Source organism: Podarcis tiliguerta (assembly GCF_965153285.1).
Source record: "Podarcis tiliguerta genome assembly, chromosome: 14".
Classification (NCBI taxonomy): domain Eukaryota; kingdom Metazoa; phylum Chordata; class Lepidosauria; order Squamata; family Lacertidae; genus Podarcis; species Podarcis tiliguerta.
In genome coordinates, this window is record NC_139547.1 from 1,833,927 (window position 1) to 1,857,545 (window position 23,619).

The 23,619-nt window shown below is 43.0% G+C and overlaps 1 protein-coding gene across 11 annotated transcripts in view; it reads right to left on the reverse strand.

Moving 5' to 3' along the window:
• Positions 1 to 20,777, reverse strand: part of LRRC49 (leucine rich repeat containing 49) — a 67,707-nt gene extending 46,930 nt beyond the window's left edge. For 3 of the 11 annotated variants that reach the window (XM_083412775.1, XM_083412770.1, XM_083412771.1), the window contains exons 1-9: positions 20,532 to 20,666; positions 18,000 to 18,062; positions 15,764 to 15,851; positions 14,705 to 14,899; positions 12,474 to 12,564; positions 11,397 to 11,600; positions 7,455 to 7,521; positions 4,975 to 5,118; positions 1,388 to 1,449 (exon numbers count right to left, since the gene is read on the reverse strand). In XM_083412775.1, the coding sequence (XP_083268901.1) occupies positions 1,388 to 1,449; positions 4,975 to 5,118; positions 7,455 to 7,521; positions 11,397 to 11,600; positions 12,474 to 12,564; positions 14,705 to 14,899; positions 15,764 to 15,851; positions 18,000 to 18,062; positions 20,532 to 20,591 (974 nt within the window). In that variant the 5' untranslated portion in view covers positions 20,592 to 20,666. Of the gene's footprint in view, positions 1 to 1,387; positions 1,450 to 4,974; positions 5,119 to 7,454; positions 7,522 to 11,396; positions 11,601 to 12,473; positions 12,565 to 14,615; positions 14,900 to 15,763; positions 15,852 to 17,999; positions 18,063 to 20,531 lie in introns of those variants that run through there. The other 8 variants (XM_083412766.1, XM_083412768.1, XM_083412765.1 and 5 more) reach the window with 8 other exon arrangements.
• Positions 20,778 to 23,619: the final 2,842 nt, after the last annotated feature.

The window sequence follows — 23,619 nt, forward strand, 5'->3', positions numbered from 1 at the left end:
GCTTTATAGCGGGAAGGTAAACGGCGTTCCGTGTGCTGCGCTGGTGCTGGCTCGCCAGAGCAGCTTCGTCACGCTGGCCACGTGACCCGGAAGTGTCTCCGGACAGCGCTGGCCCCCGGCCTCTTAAGTGAGATGGGCGCACAACCCTAGAGTCGGACACAACTGGCCAGTACGGGCAGGGGTACCTTTACCTTTTACAAAGTGAAACAATCCAAACCATAAAGGAGGGCGGGGCAGATTAAGCTGGAGTGTTGGTAGATGGCTGTGTTCATGTCTAAATAATGCTGCCAAATCCAATCTATGGAAGGATATGCACTGAATGTGAAGTTTAGGTTCTCAGCACTGTTGCAATACATAAACTCCTAAGTACTGAAAACTCTATCCAGCAAGTGGCACATATCCTTCCACAGTTTAAACTGCAGCCAACAAGCAACACTTTCACAACAAAAGAGTTACCATTTTCACTTATTTCAATTAGTTCACTTCCCCTTTCCACTTCTCCAGAACATAAGCACAATAAAACAAACAGCAGTAGTTCCACGTGGTTAAATTCCACTGAGAGCAATTAAAACCCCTTGCCTGCCTCCCCCACCCTCCCAATGTGTGAGTAATTGCTGCAATCCCAGGCTGAATATCCTGCAGTGAGGAATCGCTGCAACACGTAATTGCCTCTGAGAAAGGATGTTAGACATACTAAATTGTGATCAAGGGGAAAGTGCATCCAGGAAAGAATACATTCGCTAATTTTGAAAACAGGCTTAATTAAATGCTGCAGCCAAAATTATATAAAAACAGAATAAAGGAGGGGGTGGGGAGAATAAGATTCAGAAAATGCAGCTCTTATTTTTAAAAAGGTGTTTTACTCCTGATTTCATAACTAGGTTGAAGCGTAGCATAGAAAGTAACAAGCTGCATCTTAGTAACTAAAAAAAGGATGCTCAATGACCTGCACAAATGGAAGCCTGTAACTTCAATTAAAGAGACATCAGTTTACATGACAGTCTGGAGCAAATATAACAGGCTGTATAATCTAAACCCAGTTATGGCATTTTTAAAATAATGAGAATAATAGTGATTCACAAACTAATTCAGATTAACATTGACTCTGCAGTATCAATATCCGGGCTTTCTACTTAAGTATGGTAATGACATATTTTAAAACAGAAGAGAAACATTTCTTCTCTGTGCACTTAGAAAAAAAGATTAAATGTTTTGCTAAATTTTGGGTTCATAGTTGTTCTCTTTTTCCATATACTGTATCATTTGTCTACCAGTCAGACAAAAGTAACCACCGGCAAATATTTAATTTTAAATGGATAGTGGTAATAAGTGAGGCACTGAGAGAGCAAACGGATTCTCTCCCCGCCCACCAGCAGTTTCTGCTTACCGAGATATATTGTTAAAGCTGAGGAAGAGACGTTGGAGGCAGGGCAAAGTATCCACATCTTTCTAGAACGAGAGAGAGAGAAAACACCAAATTCAGCATCTGAAGGACAGCATGCTCTCCACGCTCTTGCTTCTCTGGAGGATGAACCATGCCTACTGCAATTTACTGTAACCTTGCTGCAGTGCCAACTGATGTCGAACACGCGGCTCCATCCCTCTGTGGTGCATAGATCCTCTTGGAAAATAAGCTGGACTGCTTGCAACAGAAAGTGTTGAGCAAAAGAGAGGGGAGACGCAGTGGCAGTAGATGCTGGCCTCTTTTTGAGCAGGCTTCTCAAAAAAGGAACTGAGGTGCTGACTCAGGGTTTCAGCTGCAGCGGAAAGCAGACCGCTATGAAACGGCAGGCAAAATAAAATCCAATTTTGTAGTCATGCTGTTGTCTAAAGCATCAAAGTGCTAACTCATGCATGCAGCTGTCCAACCAGCAGCAAGCAATACTGAAATGTGCTCTGCAGACATTTCCCTGCTTCCTCAAGTAGCTTAACGAGTTGGAGTCCCACCACAAACAACACAGAAATGCACTCCAGATCTCACAAAATGGTTATCAGTTTGTAATGCACAGCCTTTGTGGGAACACAGGGAAGGTATAAATATATTATTATTACAGTGGTACCTCGGGTTACATACACTTCAGGTTACATACGCTTCAGGTTACAGACTCTGCTAACCCAGAAATATTACCTCGGGTTAAGAACTTTGCTTCAGGATGAGAACAGAAATCGTGCTCCAGTGGCGTGGCGGCAGCAGGAGGCCCCATTAGCTAAAGTGGTGCTTCAGGTCAAGAACAGTTTCAGGTTAAGAACAGACCTCCAGAATGAATTAAGTACTTAACCCAAGGTACCAATGTATTATTATTATTACTATTACCACCACCAACAACAACAATATCACTTTAACAATCCAACCAATTCTTCCATGAGTCAGAGACGTTTATTTTTGCCATTGCCACCACCAAACTGATTAGTTTAGTGGGTGAGACAACTCTCCAACTTGCAATGAGTGGATACAAATACACCAAGATAATGTTGATAATGATAATGATGATTTATTAAATTTCTATACCACCCTTTATCCAAGGATCACAGGGCAGTTTACAATATAAAAACACAAAAATGTATAACATAGTAACATACAAAAACAATAACCTTGGTCTCCTTGGCTTTCAGGAGCGGGACAAATATGTGGGTCATGATATAGAATCATAGAGTTGGAAGAGACCACAAGGGCCATCGAGTCCAACCTGCTACCAAGCAGGAAACACCATCAGAGCCCTCCTGACATATGGTTGTCAAGCCTCTGCTTAAAGACCTCCAAAGAAGGAGACTCCACCACACTCCTTGGCAGCAAATTCCACTGTCAAACAGCTCTTACTGTCAGGAAGTTCTTCCTAATGTTTAGGTGGCATCTTCTTTCTTGTAGTTTGGAGACATTGCTCCGTGTCCGCTTCTCTGGAGAAGCAGAAAACAACCTTTCTCCCTCCTCTATGTGACATCCTTTTATATATTTGAACATGGCTATCATATCACCCCTTAACCTCCTCTTCTCCAGGCTAAACATGCCCAGCTCCCTTAGCCGTTCCTCATAAGGCATCGTTTCCAGGCCTTTGACCATTTTGGTTGCCCTCCTCTGGACACGTTCCAGTTTGTCAGTGTCCTTCTTGAACTGTGGTGCCCAGAACTGGACACAGTACTCCAGGTGAGGTCTGACCAGAGCAGAATACAGTGGCACTATTACTTCCCTTGATCTAGATGCTATACTCCTATTGATGCAGCCCAGAATTGCATTGGCTTTTTTAGCTGCCGCGTCACACTGTTGGCTCATGTCAAGTTTGTGGTCAACCAAGACTCCTAGATCCTTTTCACATGTACTGTTCTCAAGCCAGGTGTCACCCATCTTGTATTTGTGCCTCTCATTTTTTTTGCCCAAGTGCAATACTTTACATTTCTCCCTGTTAAAATTCATTTTGTTTGTTTTGGCCCAGTTCTCTAATCTGTCAAGGTCATTTTGAAGTGTGATCCTGTCCTCTGGGGTGTTAGCCACCCCTCCCAGTTTGGTGTCATCTGCAAATTTGATCCGGATGCCCTTGAGTCCATCATCCAAGTCGTTGATAAAGATGTTGAATAAGACTGGGCCCAAGACAGAACCCTGTGGCACCCCACTAGTCACTCTTCTCCAGGATGAAGAGGAACCATTGATGAGCACCCTTTGGGTTCGGTCAGTCCATGGTGTTTCTCACCCACATCATGACAGGCAAGATTGTTGATTTTCTGGAACACACAAACACCCCTTCTCTACACAATGTGAAAAGCAAGACTCATTTTGTCATGCAGATGTTTCATTCTCACCACCACAAGGTCTATGCTCAAGATAACAAGGATTAGTTGCTTCTTAAACAATTGCCCTGAGCGCACAGTCTAGATGGCTAATGTAGCAAAAGGTAGATTCTAACAGACAATGCAGCAATTTCAATCTATTTATACCCCCAACTCTCTAGCTGGATAAACTCCCAGAGTGCCTTACAAATAAAAAAAGTTCTTGCCCTCAGGCTTATAATCTAAAAAGCTGTGATATTAAAGGGAAAAAGGTCAAAGAGGAGAAGAAGAAAACGGGCAAACTCTAATACCAAATTCTTAATAAGATCCTCAGGACCAGCTTAGAACACTGTAGTGTAGAGGAAAAACAAACACTGCCAGCAAGGAGAAAACTATCACAACAATGAATGGCCTGGACAATTTTGTCCCTCTCTGATTTTCTACTCAAATGGACTTCATGGACCACATCTCTCCATATGAACCAATCCAGACCCTGCAATCATCATCTGAGACCCTTCTTCATGTGCCTCCTCCGTGAGAGGTACAGAGGGTGGCAACACAAGAACAGGCCTTTTCTGTGGTGGCTCCCCACTTGTGGAATGCTCTCCCTAGGGAGGCTTGCCTGGAGCCTTTGCTACATATCTTTAGGCGCCAGGCGAAAACATTCCTCTTCTCCCAGGTCTTTGGCTAATTAAACAATTTTTTAACTATTGGGGGGGGGGGGTGTCTCTCTCTCGCCTTTCCCTGCTGTCCAACTCAGAGCACCACCCCTTTTCTCTGAGCCATGCTCTTCTGCAATCCTCCTTTCCCAAAACCTCTTCCTTTCCTTGGTGTATGGATATCTAACCTCTGCTTCTCTTCCTTGCCTAGAACCTTCAGCTTTCCCTCTTCTTACTCAAGAACAATACAGTTCAGACAATGGCCGTCAGACACCTTCTGTCTGCCCTGACTTTCCATGACCTTAAGATTCCAAGGCTTGCAGCAATTCAAACATCCCTTAGGTATATCACTTTATAGATCTCCTGCAAAATATGTATTCATAGGCTCTCTCTTCAACTGAAGACTATACATGACAATATACATTGATACCCAAAAGAAATCGACCAAAATAAACTGATTTTTTTTGAATCAAATTTGTTTTAAAATTCCAAAAGCAATATAGTTCATTCAAATTATAGCATTTTTTTCTAGAGCAAATGGATTCAGTTCACTTACCACAATTCTGATCTGATTATATCTAAGATTAAGTTCCGTCAGTGAATCTAGTCCGTTCAGGTTTTCAATGTATGTTAAGCAATTCCGGGCAAGATTCAGCACTCTGAGGTCACTTAAATGGTGGAGATTTTCTATGATAGCAATCTGTTAAAGAGAAGATGAGGAAGAATGAGGGTTGTATCAGTTGAGCCCAACCCTTCTCCCCCCCCCCTCTAAGAATGACACCATTAAACAAGCAGCTTCTCTTCTAAGCCTCAACTGTGCCTCCGGATCTTATGGAGGTAAAAAAGTGAAATGTTTATGGTCACACCCCTATGCACACTTACATGGGAGTAAGCTCCACTAAGCACTGTAGGACTTACTTCCAAGCAACCATGCAAAGGATGAGTTAATTGTAGAGCACCAACTACTTAAGAAGCAAATAACTGAAATAATAGGGTTAGCAAGCAGTACAGCTGACATCACACAGAAATGGAGAACAGGAACAAGTGGCTAAGAATGAAGACTGGAACTCTCCAAAGATGGCTTCTTGCTAGGAGTCCCTCCAGTGCCTCCTTTCAAAAGAGCAGAAGCATTTATCAGAACAGCAGAAATCTGGGATTCATGAAGAATTCATAGAGATGTTATTTATGAACTTCTTCTGTCAGTGCTAATGGAATTCCTTCCTATCACAGCTTTCCTTCTTTCCTTTTTAAAACACACACAAACTATCTATAGATCTACACGCAGACACACACACACATATATGGTTTTATAAAATTATGTTAACTAAAGTAGAAACAAAGCATTAGATGAAACAGAGCTCAAATATTACAGTACGGTTTGAGCACACACAAGATTAAGCATGATTTTCCCAGCTTATCCTTCTCACTCATCCTTCCCCAACAACTAATACTCAGGATACTCCCCTCTGTACACATGAATTCCTTTTAGTAAAAAGCACCATGAATGTTAATCCCTTTTGAAGCTATCTAAGCCAGTGACCATCAATACAGTTTAAGAGAGCAAATTCCATAAATTAATTATGTATTGTGTGAAGAGGGATCTTCTTCTCTCTACCCTGATCCTACTAGAAATCAACTTCTTTGGTCGGCCTTGTTGTATGATGACACAAGAGAAATCTAATATTTCCCTATTGTTTTGAATAAATTGATGGGCAGTTTGCATGTTTTGGTGGGCTGCCATTTCTGCCAGGCCCAGGCTTCACTGCTGCTCCCAATACTTCCTGGGGAGGGCTCTGGAGCAAGACACCTTCCATGCTTCGCCTTCACCCTGTCCCTCAGCAAGTGAGCCTGCTTGTTGCAGCAGGTCCAGGAGGGAACTCTTCTCCATCAGCCTCCTATGGGCCCTTAGCAGGTGCTCAACTCTGCTGATCCTTGATGCCAGCCCTGCACATGAACTGACTAACACTTTTTGGTAGTCAGGTGGGTTCTGTTGCAATTTTAATGGCAGACTCTAATCATAAGATCACAGAATATATAGCCATGTTCCTCACCATAGCCATCAAAACCAGGTTAGTTACTAAATGGAAAAAGTGGTCAATCAAAATTGTATGTATTTTAAACTATTTCTGACTGTTCACACATTTTATTATTTTAAAAGGCACAATTTGTGTGCACATATATGCATTTTCTCTCTGCTGTGGTTGTCTTGATAACATATGTTTGATGTTCAATGTCTGTAGACCAAATAACCAAAATGACTGATTTAACTGATTCATTTAGTAGATCACAACAATCTTGGCTAAAAAGCACAGAACTGTACAAATATAATGAATCAACATGATAACATTATTAATATGTCACCTACAGGAGATATCAGTTATTTCATTTATTTGATTCCACTAAATAATCGTTTCTCAAAAAATAACTTGAAGTGATTCCATAGTGAAAAGATCAATAAAGGTAATTACAAAAATTCCCTATGTCAAACCAATTTTATATGTCAGAACAGTTTCAAATCCAATACAGTCACAGATTAGATAGATTTTCCCCTTACAAGGCTTGTTGAAAAGGGAGGGTTTTTGATAGGCACAGAAAAGAGAGATGGCACCTGAAGAGTAATGGAAGGATACTTCGAGGAGAATGTGCCACCACACTAAAGGCCCAGATTCTACAAGGTCGGATGACGTCCTAATAAGATGGTATCTGATTTTGTAAACATTAGCTGTGCTCCCCCAACCCACTGGATGTCTTTTTCGAAATAAAAAGCCCCCAAACACTTTAACTCTTCAATATAGTGAAGGAGCAGGTGGTTATCTAGTCATCTGACAGCCCTAACAAAATGAATGATACGCTAGACTCCACAGGCTGATGGCATGATTAACTCAATGTAAGATTCTGAAAAACTATGCAAAGTTAAGTTCCTTCAATTTAGCAAGTCTCATGAAAACAAAGGGGAGATGCAAAGCAGCACTACACCTAAAAAGCCAGCAACAGGTACCCCATGGTACAAACTGAAAAGCATTTATCACATTATACCTGATTTCCATGAAGGTCCAAGACATCAAGGCTTACAAGGTTATCCAGGTTTGATATTCTCCTTATTCTGAAACATTCAAGCATTCAAGAAGTATTTTTATTTCAAGGAGGGGAAATTTATTCCCATTTGACCCCTGCCCAGGCTTTAATCTACTATGGGCTTCTGTCCAGCATAACCAACCACCTGAGGATCTAATCCCAAGCAGAATGCCAGAACCTCCAGCATACACAGGTCCCCAATGTGAAGGCGAGGACAGTGGGATTCAACCACAGGTCTACCCCTGCTGCTGACGTAAATGGTAAAGCCAACATGCTGAACAGAGGCAGAAAGAAAGGGAAGACCTCCATACACCAGCTTGAAATTGTATGGATTCTGGAAGTGGAGTGCTTAGCAAGAAGGTGGATACAGGACAAGATGCAACAGCAAACTTGGGAAAACAGCAGCTTCTGAGACTTCTTGCGGTATTAAGCATTCCAATAAAGGAGAGTGAAATTATGAATCTCCTAGCAATCTGTTCCTGACTGGCACCAGGAACTCACCCTCCTCCAATCCAAGGGTGGTTAGAAGTAAATAAAGAAGAAAGCCCCACTTAATTCATAGTTACTTGTGGTTTGTCCCATATTCAGACTTGCAACTGAACAACCTCCCCTCGAGTTTGAGGCGTCTCGAGTGTGTGGAAGAGGATCTTGCATTTCTCCTCCACTCTCACCCGGTTCCCGGGTGAGACCAGCAGGAGTGGTGAGCAAAGCTTGGAAAGAGTCTCAGAGGGAAATGTTGGGATTTGCAGGAGCTGCTCACTCCTAGGGAGGTGGTGTGCCCTTCTGCAGTGCTGGGGGGAGGGAGCCTCACAGAAGGAGGACGATTTCCTCAGGCTCCCCTCACACAAGGCAGGGAAAAGCTGGCAGGGCAAAGTTGGGACTCTTTCTGAGGTTAGCTCCTGCTCCTAGGCTATCCCAGCCCCGATATTCTCAGATAGTACGGAGTCTTTATCATGGATAGTTTGGCTTGCTCTCTAGCAGAGCGCAAGCTGGTATAAGATACTCTGTTTTTCTACTTGTTCAATGTTTTATGATGCTTTTATATACAGTGGTACCTTGGTTTAAGAACAGCTCTGTTTACGAACTATTCGGTATACAAATTCTGCAAAATCGGAAGTAGTGTTCCGGTTAGCAAACTTTATCTCGGTCTACGAACAGAAGCCGAATGGTAGAAGGGCACCAGCAGCGGGAGGCCTCATTAGGTAAAGCGTGCCCCAGTTTAAGAACGGCTTTGGTTTAAGAACAGACTTCCAGAACGGATTACGTTTGTAAACTGAAGTACCACTGTATTCTATATGCCACCCAGAGGGATATTAATAGTAATAATCTTACTCTTATTATTTTTTATTATTCAAAGCCAATATGTACATTTCTGCCATCAAGTGGAAAAAAATTTGCAGAGCTTATTAGGGTCTTGAAATATGCATGCTGTCGATTTCACCATTTTTTTAAAAAATGTATTTTTTATTAAAGATTTATTGGTTTACAAAAGTATGTGCAACGCCTCTTTTTCCAAGTTACATTTTCTACAGATCAGTTTCATTTGTTGAGACATTAGTGTTACATTAGGAAGAAAAGGGGGAAAGAGGTGGGGGGGAACGGTAAGTGGGGTGGGGTCAGGTGGCGATGTTTCTGTTTTACTTAATGTATGTGGGGTTTTGTGTCAGCGTCGCTTGTGCAGGTTCTCTTTACTATTCACTTGTGTTCCTTTGGTGGTGAGAGGTTGGGATTGGCCTAGGGTGTGGTTGTTTGTGGTGGTCGTTGTTTCCATGTGTGAGTGGGGTGGCTGGGTGTTTTTGGATCACGTTAGCCATATTGATTCATATGCTATTGGTGGATTCTTGTCATTGTCTTGCTGGGCTGTACATGTGATAAAAGGGAGCCACACCGGGGTAAAGGCGTCTTCTTCTATTTGTCCCCGTGTCAGTTTGAGTTGATTGGTTAATTTTTCTCGTAAGGCTGTTTCCCATATTATTTGGTACCATTGGTCCATGCTTACTCCTGACAGGTTTCTCCAGTGTCTGGTTATGATGTTTCTGGCTGCTGAGAGTAGGTGGGTGATGAGTTCTTTGTGATGTGAGTGGGAATTATTGTCTTGGAAGATGTTTAGTAGGGCCAGTTCTGGGGTGATTTCTAATACTTGCTTGGTTATTTTACATATTTCTCGTATGGTTTTTGTCCAGAATAGTTGGATTTTGGGGCATTCCACCACATGTGGAGGTATGTGCCTGTGGAAGTGCACCCTCTCCAGCATTTTGATGAGGTTCGTGGGTGTATTAGTGCTAATTTCCTCGGTGTTAGGTACCACCTGTAAGTGAGTTTCAGAGTGAGTTCTTTCCTTTTCGTTGATATGGATTTAAAGGGAGGTTTAGACGACATTCTGGTCCACTGAGTGGGGTTAATCTATGCCTATGTCGTCTTCCCACTGTTTTTTGATTACGTCTAGGGGGTTTGTGGGATTTTGGAGTAGTATTTTGTATATTGCGGATACCATCCCTTTGCTGTTTCCCTTTGTCGTTAGGAGGAGGTTTTCGAAGGTTGTCAGGGGCCTAGTTGCTGCTGATTTTACTACTGGATTGTTTACAAGGGCATGTAATTGGTGGTGTGTCAGCCAGGGCATTTGGGTGTCTTCTAGTTTGTCTTGTATTTCTTGTGTTGATAAGGGTTTGTTATTTTGATAGAAGTCTGTTAGGCGATATAAGCCTTCGGTTTGCCAGGTTTTTATCTGGAGATTTTGTGCTGTGTGATGGAATAATGGGTGGTACGCCAGGGGAATTAGTGGGGCTGGGGCTGGGGCCAGTTTACCTACTTCTGCTTTCCATGCTTTAAGCATGGTCTGTGTGCACCTGTTTAGTGTTGTGGGAATTTTCCTCCGTTTGGGAGGAATGGGTATGCTGTGGTGCAGGTATTTTCAATTGTGTCCCTCTCCAGGTGTATTCATTGTTTTGTCTCATCTTCTAGTATATATGGGATTATGTGACGTACTTGGTTGGAATGGGTATGCTGTGGTGCAGGTATTCCCCCACCTCCCGCAATAGCAGGGAGGAGGTCTGGGAGAAGGGCACAGGCTGCGTGCAGCCTGTCCGCTGCTCCTAGAGCGGGGCGGGGGGGGGGGAGGAGAATCATATTTTCCCCCTTGATTTTCCCCTCTAAAAACTAGGTGCGCCCTATGGTCAGGTGCGCCCTATAGAGCAAAAAATACGATAATTTATAGGTTCAGTTTCACCCATGTTGTCAGTTTACACTTCACTGTACTGTAGAAGTAGCCAAGACTTTTGATAGCACAGCTCATGCACTGAATTTGGGCAAAGCATGCCTGTGTGCGTATAATTACATAATTTGGCCCAACATTAATGGTCTCTGTCTAATAGCCGACCAATTCTGTCTACTCCATTTGCTTCTACACTCCTTCCCACTGGCAGCCCATGGTCCCACTTGCCCTGGGCTTTGTATGCTTCTGAGAAGTTGGAAGGTTAATAAACATACCATAATATTTTGGCAGCTGAGGTAGTGACTTTTGAGGGTTCGTTTCAAGGTACACCTATGGAGATTTCAAAATCTACAGTCTGCATTCACCCCAGGTTGTGTTCTTGCTTAGGGAACAAATTGGCAAAACTGCTATTCTTTTTCTCATATCCACAAATTCTGTACCTTAGTTTGATACCACAGTCACCTCTGTATTGTCACATGTCCAAATTAGTCAGGGCTGGCTTTGACTTTGCAAGCAGACAGCTAGGTAAGTCGTGATTACCAAGCAATAAGAGGTAGATTATGTTGCATTCCGTCTCTGCCAACTGTAGGGGGACTTATTTGACATTACAGTGAACACACCCTATGCAAGTTTCACAGAGAACACCAGAAAGGTGTTTTTTTAAGTATGTCAAGGTCCCCTCCCTTTTTTACCTGTTATTTCCTAACAAAAGGACACGGAGGGACCTTAGTGTAGTAAGGCCGCTGATTTCCTCTATCTGATTATCATACAGATCTAAGAAAACAAGATGCTGCAAATTAGAGATATTCTGGATCCGTGTTATGCAATTATGCTGGAAGCTCAGCAGACGAAGGTGCTCTTCTCCATCAATAATTGGGCAAACAGTCAGCTTTTGTCTAGGAGGGGGAAAGTTTTAAGAAATGTTTAATACAGGTGACAACAAACACAGGGAATCACTTCTAATAGCAAACTCAAGCAAAGTGTTGGCATGACTGAAGCAGTGAGAAAAAAGGTAGAGGTATCAGCATACTCAGGGGAAGCCCAAGGTTTTCAAAACCACAAAAATATCAGGAATTCAAAAAGATTGCAATGAGGACAGAGCATGCACTGTAGCCATGAGTACCCATTAAAAGAGAAAACCAGAAAACCAGGGGGAAGTGGCAATGCAAAGGGCCTGATTTCCCAAACAGGTAAACTCCTGTTCTGAGGGAACATTTTGACCTCAAATATTCCACAGTACTTTATTCAAACTTCCGCTGTTGTTTAAATCCATTATTTTTCTATCAGCTTTCTCCATCCCTGCTTTATTCAACCTTTTGTGGTTATTTTAACCACCACTTTCCCCCACCCCTCAATGTTTCTCCCTTCTCACTCCCATGCCGTGTCCACTGCTGTTGTGCAACCTTCCTTCTCTTTTCTTTCCCTCCACCACCCTGACTTCATGGAAATCCAGGATTGTGATATGGCACTACAAATCCTCCTATGGGGGTTGTGCAGCCTTACCTTTTTATGTACATAGGAATAAAACCATTGAAGTTCTTAATACTAGCCACTGCTCATGATTTTCCCAGACAGACTAACAGTGCAATTCTATTCTAGTCAGAAATAAGTATCACTGAATTAAAATGGGGCTTACTCCCAGGTAAATGGGATTATGACTGTGGCCTAAGGCTGCAATCCTATGAGTATGTGTGATATGATACCATAACACCTTCTATGTAAACATGTACATTACTGTGAAAAGCATCACCCACCAATTCTATTTTTACCTTTCAAGGGTTAGCCTGTCAGAATGCTGCATTTTCTCTTCTGCAGTTCGGTGCACTAGGGGAAAAGCAGTGTTCCCATAAGTGATATTATCTAATAGAAAAATAAACATTTAAAGGAATTTAACTTTTAAAAAACACACATATTACCATTTTACTGTCCAATGATGCACGTGTCTAACTAGCTCTAGCAACAAACATGAGAGACTTGATGCCAAGGTTGCAATGCCAGAGTTAAGGAAGGGGATGTGCTCCTTATGCGCCAGTCAGAAGCAGTTTTGTTGGGAAATGGTTGTAAGTGACATGGCAATATGGCACATGGAAGGCAAGTATGTATATTCTAATTTCATACCTATGCTTATAAGGCCCAAATTAGCCATGACTATACAGGAAAGAGAAGTCAGGGTTATTGTGGAAATATTATTCCTCTTGTTGGGCAGGGCAAACTATGCATCTAGGTGTATAGCTACAATCAGCAAGTAGGCCCTGTTGGTAGTTCTGCCTCTAACTGCTGCCCAGCTCACAAGGACCCATGACAGGGCCTTCTTGGTGGTGGTTCCATCTGTGGAATACCCTCCCTGGTGAGGCGCATCTGTCTGTCTCACTCCCCAGGCATTTGAAGGCTTATAGGCACTGGCCAAAGCAACCATGAAATTAATAACTGTGAGGGTATGTATGTTACATTTATGATATGTGGGCTTGTGTTTCCAGTATAACATTAAATAAAAACATTGATGATGATGATGATGATAAAAATAATAATAATGTGAACCAGCATGGTATAACTCCATAGCCTTCCCCAACCTTAGGATGTTTTGCACTATAGTTTCCATTATCCCTGGTCACTGGTGACACTGGCTGGGGCTAATGCAAGCATAGGCAAATTCAACCATCCAGATGTTTTGAGATTACAATTCCCACCATCCCTGACCACTGGTCCTGTTAGCTAGGGACAGTGGGAGTTGTAGTCCCAACACATCTGGAGGGCCAAGTTTGCCTATGCCTGGGCTAATGGGAGTTTGTGCCTTCTTAATGTTTCAGACTACAAATTAGGGAAGGCTGGATTAAGAGTGCCAGACTGGGGAGCTGCAGGTTCAAATCCCTCCTTTGTCATGAATCTTACTGACCAATCACAATTTATCAGTCTAACCTGCATCATGGGATTGTTCTAAGGATAAAGCATGACTGGGGTGGGGAGATCCATGGAAGACTTGAATATATTACTTAACTATAATAATTAAATATAATACTGATGAATATAAATACAGTGGTGCCTTGCAAGACGAAATTAATCCGTTCCGCAAGTCTCTTCGTCTAGCGGTTTTTTCATCTTGCGAAGCAACCCTATTAGCGGATTAGCGCTATTAGCGCTATTAGCGGCTATTAAAGGCTTAAGGGATTAGCGGATTAGCTGCTAAAAGGCTATTAGCAGCTTAGCGCCTTGGAAAAAGGGGGTGGGGAGCGAAAAACCCCCTCAAGAATCGCAAGACATTTTCGTCTTGCGAAGCAAGCCCATAGAGAAATTCGTCCTACGAAGCACCTCTGAAAACGGAAAACCCTTTCGTCTAGCGGGTTTTCCGTCTTGCGAGGCATTCGTCTTGCGGGGCACCACTGTATTATATGAACTGGAATAAACAAGCATTGGAAGATATGAGAAAGGTGGAAAGGAAGATGCAGTGCCCGTTATGCAAAGAGGAGCAGAGGCACAGAACAGGGCTGAGATCTTTACACAGATGCCCAACGTTCAACCCAGCTTCATACCTAGCATGAAACCTAGCAATAATAATTGTATTATTATTTATTTATTGATTCATTCAATTTATCAGAAGATCCAAAGGTACTGGGATACAACTAATAATTGTACTTATTAGTTACTGCCTCAGATAATGAAGGTAGTACACAGGTATCGTGGCTAGTTACCAATGACAGCCTTACCATCCATGTATTTGTCTAATCCCCCTTTAATGCCATCCACATTGGTCACCCTCACAACGTCTTGCAATAGCAAAATTCCTTCTGCCCAGCCTAAATTTACCACCATTCACTTTCACTGGATGCCCCTACTGGGTTCTAGTTCTAGTGGGTTTTAGTTCTATGAAACATAGAAACATTTCTGTTTCTCCATATCAGCCACATCATGCTCACCTCTATCATGTCCTCCTTTACCTGTCTTTCAACAGACGCCAAATGTTTGGAGGCCTGCTTTATCCACCACATCAGTGCTCATCACTTACCTGAAATATTTGGACTAGCATTATGACAGCCCTGTTGAAGTCTGTATTTTGAAGGGTTAGGAAAGGAGGAATCTCCAAATGTTGCCAGAGAGCCTGCACCATATTTCACCTCCATGCCGGGAATATCTGCAAAATTTGGTGCTACAGGGACATACAACTTTTTACTGCGTGATAAAGGACTTAATCTTCCATCGGCTGGGGGGAAAATATATATATAAGGGTTATGACAGTGCTGCTCATCAAAATACAGAACTACAGTTGCAGTCCTTTGCACTCCATGGCACACTAACTTGGGATGAAGTCCCTTTGAAATCAGCAGGTATGCTATAATTTATCAGCTATACGTGAGAATTTCACAAACTATCATACTTGCTATGACCACAGTCTCCCTCCATGTGTTATAGACTCAACTTCTACATGCATAGGAGAGAGCCTACATGAGTAGAAAAGGCTCCACAGTATGGAAGTTACCCCTCCAACTCATGGAAAGCAACAGAGACTGCAGTCAGGGGCAGAGCTAGAATGATCATCTCCTATCCCCCTCATCAAGCAGATCATTATTATTATTACAGTTATTCATTGCTTACTACATCCAGTGACTCAAAGCGGCATACATATGTAAAAAGTATATACAAATACAAACACTTAACACAACACCAAAATAATAAAACACCAGTATTTCCTAGAACATGCATGTCAAATGTGGATGACCTGTGACTTTGGAAGCCCCTGCAAAAGTTTTAAGAACCTGTTTGGACTGGGGCTCCCCAACACATCCCCACTGGGTGTGTCAGTCACCCTTTTATGTTTCTGCTGCAGGCAACATCAATGCAACAGCAGTAAATTCACAGTAACTGTATCTGCCGTGTGGATCTCAAAGTGGTCCTAAACTAGAAAAAAGTCTATGGTTTGCCTGCAGACAGCTTTGCTACCTATTTCAAGAAACAGTGAGAAATTAAATTACAAATAATGAAAATATGCTACAGCTGTAAAAACATTTATTCTTTTCATGGTTGGCATGCAAACTTTAAGAAAGAGGAGTCAGTCTCACAATGTTACCTTGTTTTCCTGAATAGTTCTTTTCAAGATCATGCTGCAAGAATCTGTTATGAAGGTACGGCTGCTCTTTGTGTAATCTGAACTCAAGCTGCAACAGAAATTATTACAACAAACCATTATACGTCAATGCAAACAAATGAGAAAGTAAGAAAAACGTGGATCTGCATGTATTGGGACTGCAATAAGGCTGCAATCATACACACATTTTTCTGGAAATAAGTTCCACTTAACTCAGTAGGACTTACTTCTGAACATACAGGTATAGATAGGATTGCACTGTGACCTTGGTTTCAGATGTAGACTGGAAATTTCACATAACAGCCCAATGATATGTTGGTGTGGTTGGGAAGTTCAGTCCAGGCACAGGAAACTGGATACAGAGAACTACTTCCATATGTGGAAGGGCCATCACTCAGTGGTAGAGCTTTGCAGGCAAAATGCCCCAGGTTCAACCCAGGGAGGGGTGGACAAGTCCCCTGCATGAGATCCTGGAGAGCCGCTGGTGGTGGTCTATGTAGACCAGGGTTGGCCAACTCCCAGGAGACTGCAATCTACTCATAGAGTTAAAAACTGGCAGTGATCTACCCCCTTTTGGGGGGTTCAGGTCAAAGTTGTTGAACTTTTCTTAGGGAGGAGGAAAGCCCAGTTTTTTAGGGGTTCAGGTCAAGAATGCTGAGCTTTTTTCAGGGGACCCAAACTTGTTGAGCTTCTTTGGGGGGAGCCACTCATCTACCAGTGATCTACCACAGACGTCCAGTGATCTCCCGGTAGATCACGATCTACCTGTTGGACGTGCCTGATGTAGACAATACACACAAAGACAATATAAATGGACCAATCTGTTTCAGTATAAGGCAGCTTCCTATTGTCCTATCCATAGTTCCATTAAGTTGTACCCCTTCCCCTCACCACACATACAACCAACCATGTGTATGATGTAGAATACGAATGTACACTTCTATGTCAGTATCACATTTCATAATATTCACAACAGGGGGCAGTCAATGCCTCACTGTGCATGTGGGATTCCCTTACAGTTTGGGACAGAGAAGGAGATGTACAGTAAATCTGCAATTTGCACTCACTTTACATGCGCAATCGCAACATTACCTGGAGGGAATAAATAAGCAACAGAGAGCAGAGTCTCTTTGTTTATTTATTTCTACAGACACACATGTACACCCAGAGGATTTCCCTTGCTTACCATGCTTTGGGGAGATCATGGCAGGGCCCTGGGAAGCTCCCAGAACCCTTGCACCTCCTTCCCGGAGGCTGGGAAGCAAGGTGGCACCTCACCTACTGGGCTTTGGGAAGGAGACACAAGGGTTCTGGGATGCTGCCAGTTCTGGGGGGCAGTTCCTGGGTTTCCTGAATTTGAGCAATTTTGCAATTCAGCACAGACCCCTAGAATCGAACCCCCACATAAGTTGTAGGCCCACTGTATATTAACCAGCTGCTTTAATGCTATCCCTCATGCTGCTCAGATAGACCATTAGTGCATTGCATTTGAATGCTTCTTTTTAAAGACATGCAGACAGGATATCTTAATAATATCTATTAAGCTGTTCCCAGATAGGTAACTGAAAGAAAGGAGTGATTTACTGGAGCACACGGTTAATATGAGGCTGTGTACTCATAGATACAGTATACATTTAAAAGACAACCAAGTGGTGCCAGTAAAGAAATTGAAAAAGGAGTTGGCAGCAATGTGCCCTGCCTGGATCACCTATCAAGGCAATAAAAATCAGTAGCCAAGTGAAGTGCTGCTGTCTATTCTCACCAGTGATGTAGCGTATATAGATACATGTGTTTTCATGTCCTGGATCACTATTATTATTACTATTACTATTATTATATTTATATGCTGCCCATCTGACTGGACTGCCCCAGCCACTCAGGGTAACTCACAGGGTGACAACAAAATATATAAAACACAATAAAACATCAAACGTTTGATCAGTCATTGTCAACCTGGAGCCCTCCAGATGTTTTGGACTACAATACTCATCAGCTCCAATCACTACTGCCAAACTTGCTGGGGCTAATGATTGTTGTAGTCCAAAACATCTGGAGGACACTGGATTGACAAAGGCTACATTAGATCATATGGACAGTTACAAATCATATGGGAAATTTCATTGAAAGCATTGTACTCTATCATTTGATGACACAAAACATCAAATACACTGGACAACTGTGTACAGCTGTATTTCAATAATAAAAAATCAGGTCTCACAGGCTTGGTTCTTTCTGCTGCTGATGTACTCTGGAGAACCAGCTGAAGCCCATAATTGTTGGCCTGGAAATTGAAGAGGTATTAATAACTTTCAGGAATATATAATTTAAATAACAGAAGGTGAAGAATGCTAGAAAATCAGATACACTCTATAATCTAATAATCTGAAATAAGAGATGGAAGATCGCTAATGAATCTGCCACCACATCCAGTGACCAGTTTTTGACCACATGTCATATAACAAACATTCCAATGTATGCTAAAGAAAGATTAAAACCTCATATAGATATATATGAATTCAAAAGCAATGGAAATAAAAATTGGAACATAAATAATGATCTGTATGTGGTCACTATATGAATTTTACTGTTTAATTGTTTTTAATGATTTTTTAAAAAATACGTTTCTATTTTAGTTGTAAGCTGGCTTGAGTCCCTATTAGGAAAAAAGGTGGGATATACTAATAATAATAATACAGTAATAATAATAATAATAATAATAATTACAGATGAAGGTGATAACATACACTAGTGGTCAAAATTGTGGAAACCTTTTGGAAAAAGTGTATTTCCAAGGTTTAATGGCTCATAACACCACATATTTTTGGAGTAATACCATAAAATTATATAACCAATGGAAAGATAATTTAATGAAGAATGTAATGCAACAAAGTTTGTTCAATTTTCTGTATTCTATCAAAAGTTATAGCCAAGTAACCAGAAAAGGGAAGCACAACTTGCTGAGGTTGATATGCAGTAGCTTTCCTTCATTTGAATGTAGCCAATGAGCAGGAGTGTTTAGAGGAGTGTTTAGAGAACCAATCAGGTATCATCTTGTTTTGGCAATGATTCAATCAATGTCAGAGTAGGATTCAGCTACTGATGCTATGTACTGGAGATGAGAGGAGGACATTTTTAGTTGGTTGATTCTTTTGTGTTCTTCCATTTAGTGAGCTTGTAAAACGTAGTAAAATTAAAGAAATGGCACAAAGAGTTGACTGGTCACCCAGAAAGCCACGTAAAATAGTACTATTAAGTAAACAAGGCTACAGTTATGAAGAAATCAGAAGAAAAATTGGTGGAAATGCAAAGGTGGCATTTCTAATTTTTTGAAGAGGTATCAGGAGACTCAGCCACTACAAAATCAGGAAGGCAGGAAAAGGTGCACAGCAGCAAGTGATGATAGAAGAAATGAGAGACTGTGCCTACGTGACAGAAGAAAATCATCTGGGTGTATGCAAGATGACATGGTGCAAGGTAATGTGAAGTTGAGTGCAAGGACTGTTCAACACAGACTGCAGGAATATTGTCTAAATGCTAGAATTCCAAGGAAAAGGTCATCGTTATCTCTCAAACAAAGGTTCAAAAGAGGAAACTGGGCATGTTAACTGGACAGCGGAACAATCACAGAATCATAGAATCATAAGAGTTGGAAGAGACCACAAGGGCCATCGAGTCCAACCCCCTGCCAAGCAGGAAACACCATCAGAGCACTCCTGACATATGGTTGTCAAGCCTCTGCTTAAAGACCTCCAAAGAAGGAACAATGGGACAGTGTTATTTGGAATGATGAGACCCAAATCTCCTTGCTTGGTAGTGATGGCATGAAATACGTGAGGAGAAGAATTGGAGAAGATTTACATCCTACTTGCATTACATCTACCGTGAAACACTCAGTTAGCGTTATGATCTGGGGTTGTAGGACAGCAAAAGGTGTGGGCAGAATTTGCATCTTTAATGGGAACGTAAATGCCCAGAAATACATGGCCCAGACCTTAAGCCAACTGAAAATCTATGGAGCCGACTAAAGAAACTTGTTAGTCAGAACCAACCCAGCAACAAAACCCAATTAATACAGGCAATAATTCAATCTTGGTTTAACATTATTACAGCTGCAGAACTAAAAAACTTGATTCACTGCATGGGAAGGCATTGTAAGGCCGTAATTAAAGCTAAAGGTTACCAAACTAAATATTAACTGACATGGTGAAAAAAATTGTATATCTCATTTTTTCTATGTGTTCCACATTTTTTTTTTATGACTGCTGTTGTAATAAATAATCCTTCATAAATGTTATTGCATTACATTCTTCATTAAATTATCTTTCCATTGATATATAATTTTATGGTATTACTCCAAAAATAAGTGGTGTTATATGCCATCAAACCTTGGAAATACACTTTTCCCAAAAGGTTTCCACAATTTTGGCCACTAGTGCACAATAACAATAAATATAGATGTATGTGTATGAATTATTACATTCATTTGCATTATTATTACTATTATTATTATTCTATTTATATCCTGCCTTTTTCCAGCACCTTACTTGTTTTTGCATCCATATAAATAAGGATGAGAAAACGTTATATAGGTAGATGAATATTAAATATACGGATTCAAAAGCGTTAAATGCACAAATGCAGGAGGGCCCGTGAGGCGACCCCCCCCCCCCGCAGGCGCGGCTCTGCCTCTCCCTTTGTGTCTCCTCAGAGCGGGCTCTGGAGAGGGAGGCGCCCCCCCGCCCCCGCTTACCGAGACGGCGTGTCCCGGTCGGGCCCCGGCGACGGCCGGCCGGCATTTGCTGGGCACCATGGCAACGGGCTCCTCCTCCTCCCGCGGCGGCGGCGCCCCAACCCCTCCGGGCGACGGACGCCTCCTCCCGCTCCCCTTCGGCCGGAAGCCACCCGGCAGTCGCCATAGCAACCGCGGCGCTTCCGGACAAGGCCCCGCCCTCCCGCTCCCTCCTTTCTCTTCGAAGCGAACTTGCCGGGGCGGGGCCTCTCGACTTTCCTGGACTCCAACTCCCATCAGCCCTCGGCACCGACAGCGCTTGGCTGAGGCTGATGGGAGTTGGAGTCCATCAGCATCCTGGAGGGCTACCCGCCGCCTTTAAAGACGTCGGCCTTCGCGGGGACGCTCTCAGTGGGAGCACAGGGCTTTCTTTCGGTTTTGTAAAGGCGCCCCGAGAATCATAGACTGGTAGAGTTGGAGGGGATCCCGAGGGTCATCTAGTCCAACCCCCTGCAATGCAGGAATACTGACACGTGCCAGTCTCCCATCTAATTCAAAAGCATGCTGCACCCTGCTTAGCTTGGAAAATATGCTAGCAGTTTTGTTGCCCGCTGCAAGAGAAAGAGGCCATTAAACTTAATAAATTGTTGTTGTTGGCATCCATCTGTCTCAGGAGATAAAGGAGGAGTGCACTTGGAAGGTTACAGCACCAGCTTTGACTGGAGAGACCGATACAGGAGAGACATGTTTTGTTGCAGCTGGGGCAGATGAAGGTATCCGCTTGTGCCGCTGCAGATGCACCAGGGAATTTCTTCTCTCTACACTCCTCTCAGTGGTCATTCCTCCTGTGGTCACTGCTGTGGATACACAACATGTCTGTCTCCAGGTGCTGCCAGGGATTCCCACATGACAGGGTTAATGCTGCCTGCCCTCTTGTCATGTTGGCAGACATCTTTGCCTGAAGCCATCTCCCCTCCCAGAACGGGTCCTTGAGGATCCTGCCATCTTCCATTCTGCGGACATGACCAACCCAGCATAGATGTCTCTGAGACAGAAGTGCAAGCATGCTGGTAACATGAGCTTGGAACAGCACATCTTTCTTTGTAGTTCTGTCCTGCCATGTGATGCCCAGAATCTTCCTGATGTAGCGCATGTGGAAGAGGTCGAGGCATTGCTCCTGCGGCCAAATGTCAGGTGCAACCAGCCAAGTCACAATGGGAGTGAGGTGACACCTCCTGACTACCCTTTTAGCAACATTCACATGGAAGCTGGAGGTGTGGGTTGCATAAGGCACCTGCCTTGCTCCACCCCTATGGCGAGGGCTGGGGAACATGTGGCCCGCCAGATGTTGCCGGATTCCTATCAGGCCCTGGCCTCCGTGGCCAATACTCAGGGATGGGGGAGCTGGGCTTCAGCAGCATCTGGAGAAGATGCCATTGCGTTATTTAAGGACATTGGAAGAATCTGCTGGATTTAGTTGAGATTCCTGCACTGCAGGAGGTTGAACTAGATGAGCTTTGGAGTCCCTTCCAATTCTACTATTCTATTATCTAGTCCAGCATCCTCTTCTCCCAGTAGCTGACCAGATGCCTGTGGGAAACAACAAGGAGGACCTGAGCACAAGAACTGCTTCCCCTCCTGTAGTTTCCAGCAAGGAGTACTCAGAAGCATTGCTTCCTTCAGTTTTGGAGGCAGAGCACAGCCATCGCTGCTACCAACCATGGATAGACCTCTCCTCCATGAATTGGTCCAGGCCTTTCCAAGTTGGTGACCATCACTGCCTTTTCTGGGAGGGAGTTCCATAGCTTAAATATGCCCTACATGAAAAAGTACTATCTTTTATCAGTCCTGAATCTTTCAACATTCAACTTAATTGAAAGTCCACAAGTTGTAGGTAAAGGTAAAGGACCCCTGGACAGTTAAGTCTAGTCAAATTTGACTATGGGGTACAGCGCTCATCTCCGGCGTTCGTCTGCAGACAGCTTTCCAAGTCATCAAAACCATCAAGCCTCTTGAGCTTGATGATCCTAAGGTCAGCAATTCAAATCCACACAATGGGGTGAGCTCCTGTGGCTTTGTCCCAACTCCTGCCAGCCTAGCAGTTCAAAAGCATACCATCGCAAGTAGATAAATAGGTACCGAAGTTGTAGCGCTATGAGAGGCAGAAAAACTTTTCTCCATCCCTGTTCTTCCTGCCAGGCATAATTTTATAAACTTCTATCATGTCACCTCTTTCTTGTCTTTTCTCTGAACAAAAATGTCCCACTTGATCATTTTCACTGCCCTTTTCTGAACCAAGTTTGCCAGCTCTACAATATCCAAATGCGACTGTACAATCAACTTGTGTAATAGCATTCCATCAGCAGTTCCATTTTCCGTTCCTTTCCTATGATAGCATGGAATTTGCCTTTCTCACAGCTAGGTCAACATCTTCAGATGTCCACTATGACCCCAATGGCTCATTCCTGTCAGTTGCTGCCAGTTCAGACCCTTGAGCATTTAAATGAAGTTGAGGGGCTTTGCCCCCATATGTTATCACTTGACACTGGTTTAGATTGAATCACATCACCATTTTACTGCCTTTTCACTCCATTTGGATAGATCATTTTGGAGTTCTTCACAATATCTTTTTGTTTCAACCTGAACATTTTAGTATTGAAGACTTGGCCACCTCACTGCTCACCCCAAAGCTCTCTCCATTCCAATATCTGACAAACTGTTCCTGCTTCCAGCTTCTTAACCAATTCCTGATCCGCAAGAGGACCTCTCCTCTTATTCCATGGTTACTGCTAATCTTACTCATCAGTGAAAGCTTATTGAAAGTCCAAGGACACTATGTCAACCAGATCACAGCTGTCTGTATGCTGGTTGATGCCCTCAAACCCCTGGACTAGGTTCCTGAGACTTGCTTCCGATAGACCAGCTGACTATAAAAGAGACCGGTGGGGTTTGGAGGGGGGCTGAATTGTGGGGACCTGACCATCTGCCCGGCCCTAGAGCCACCATTGCTAGTTCCATCCCTGGTCAGCCCGGTGTGGTGTAGGGGTTAGACTCGGACGTGAGAGAGACCAGGAGTCGCCTCTCCACTTGGCCCTGAAGCTGCCTAGGG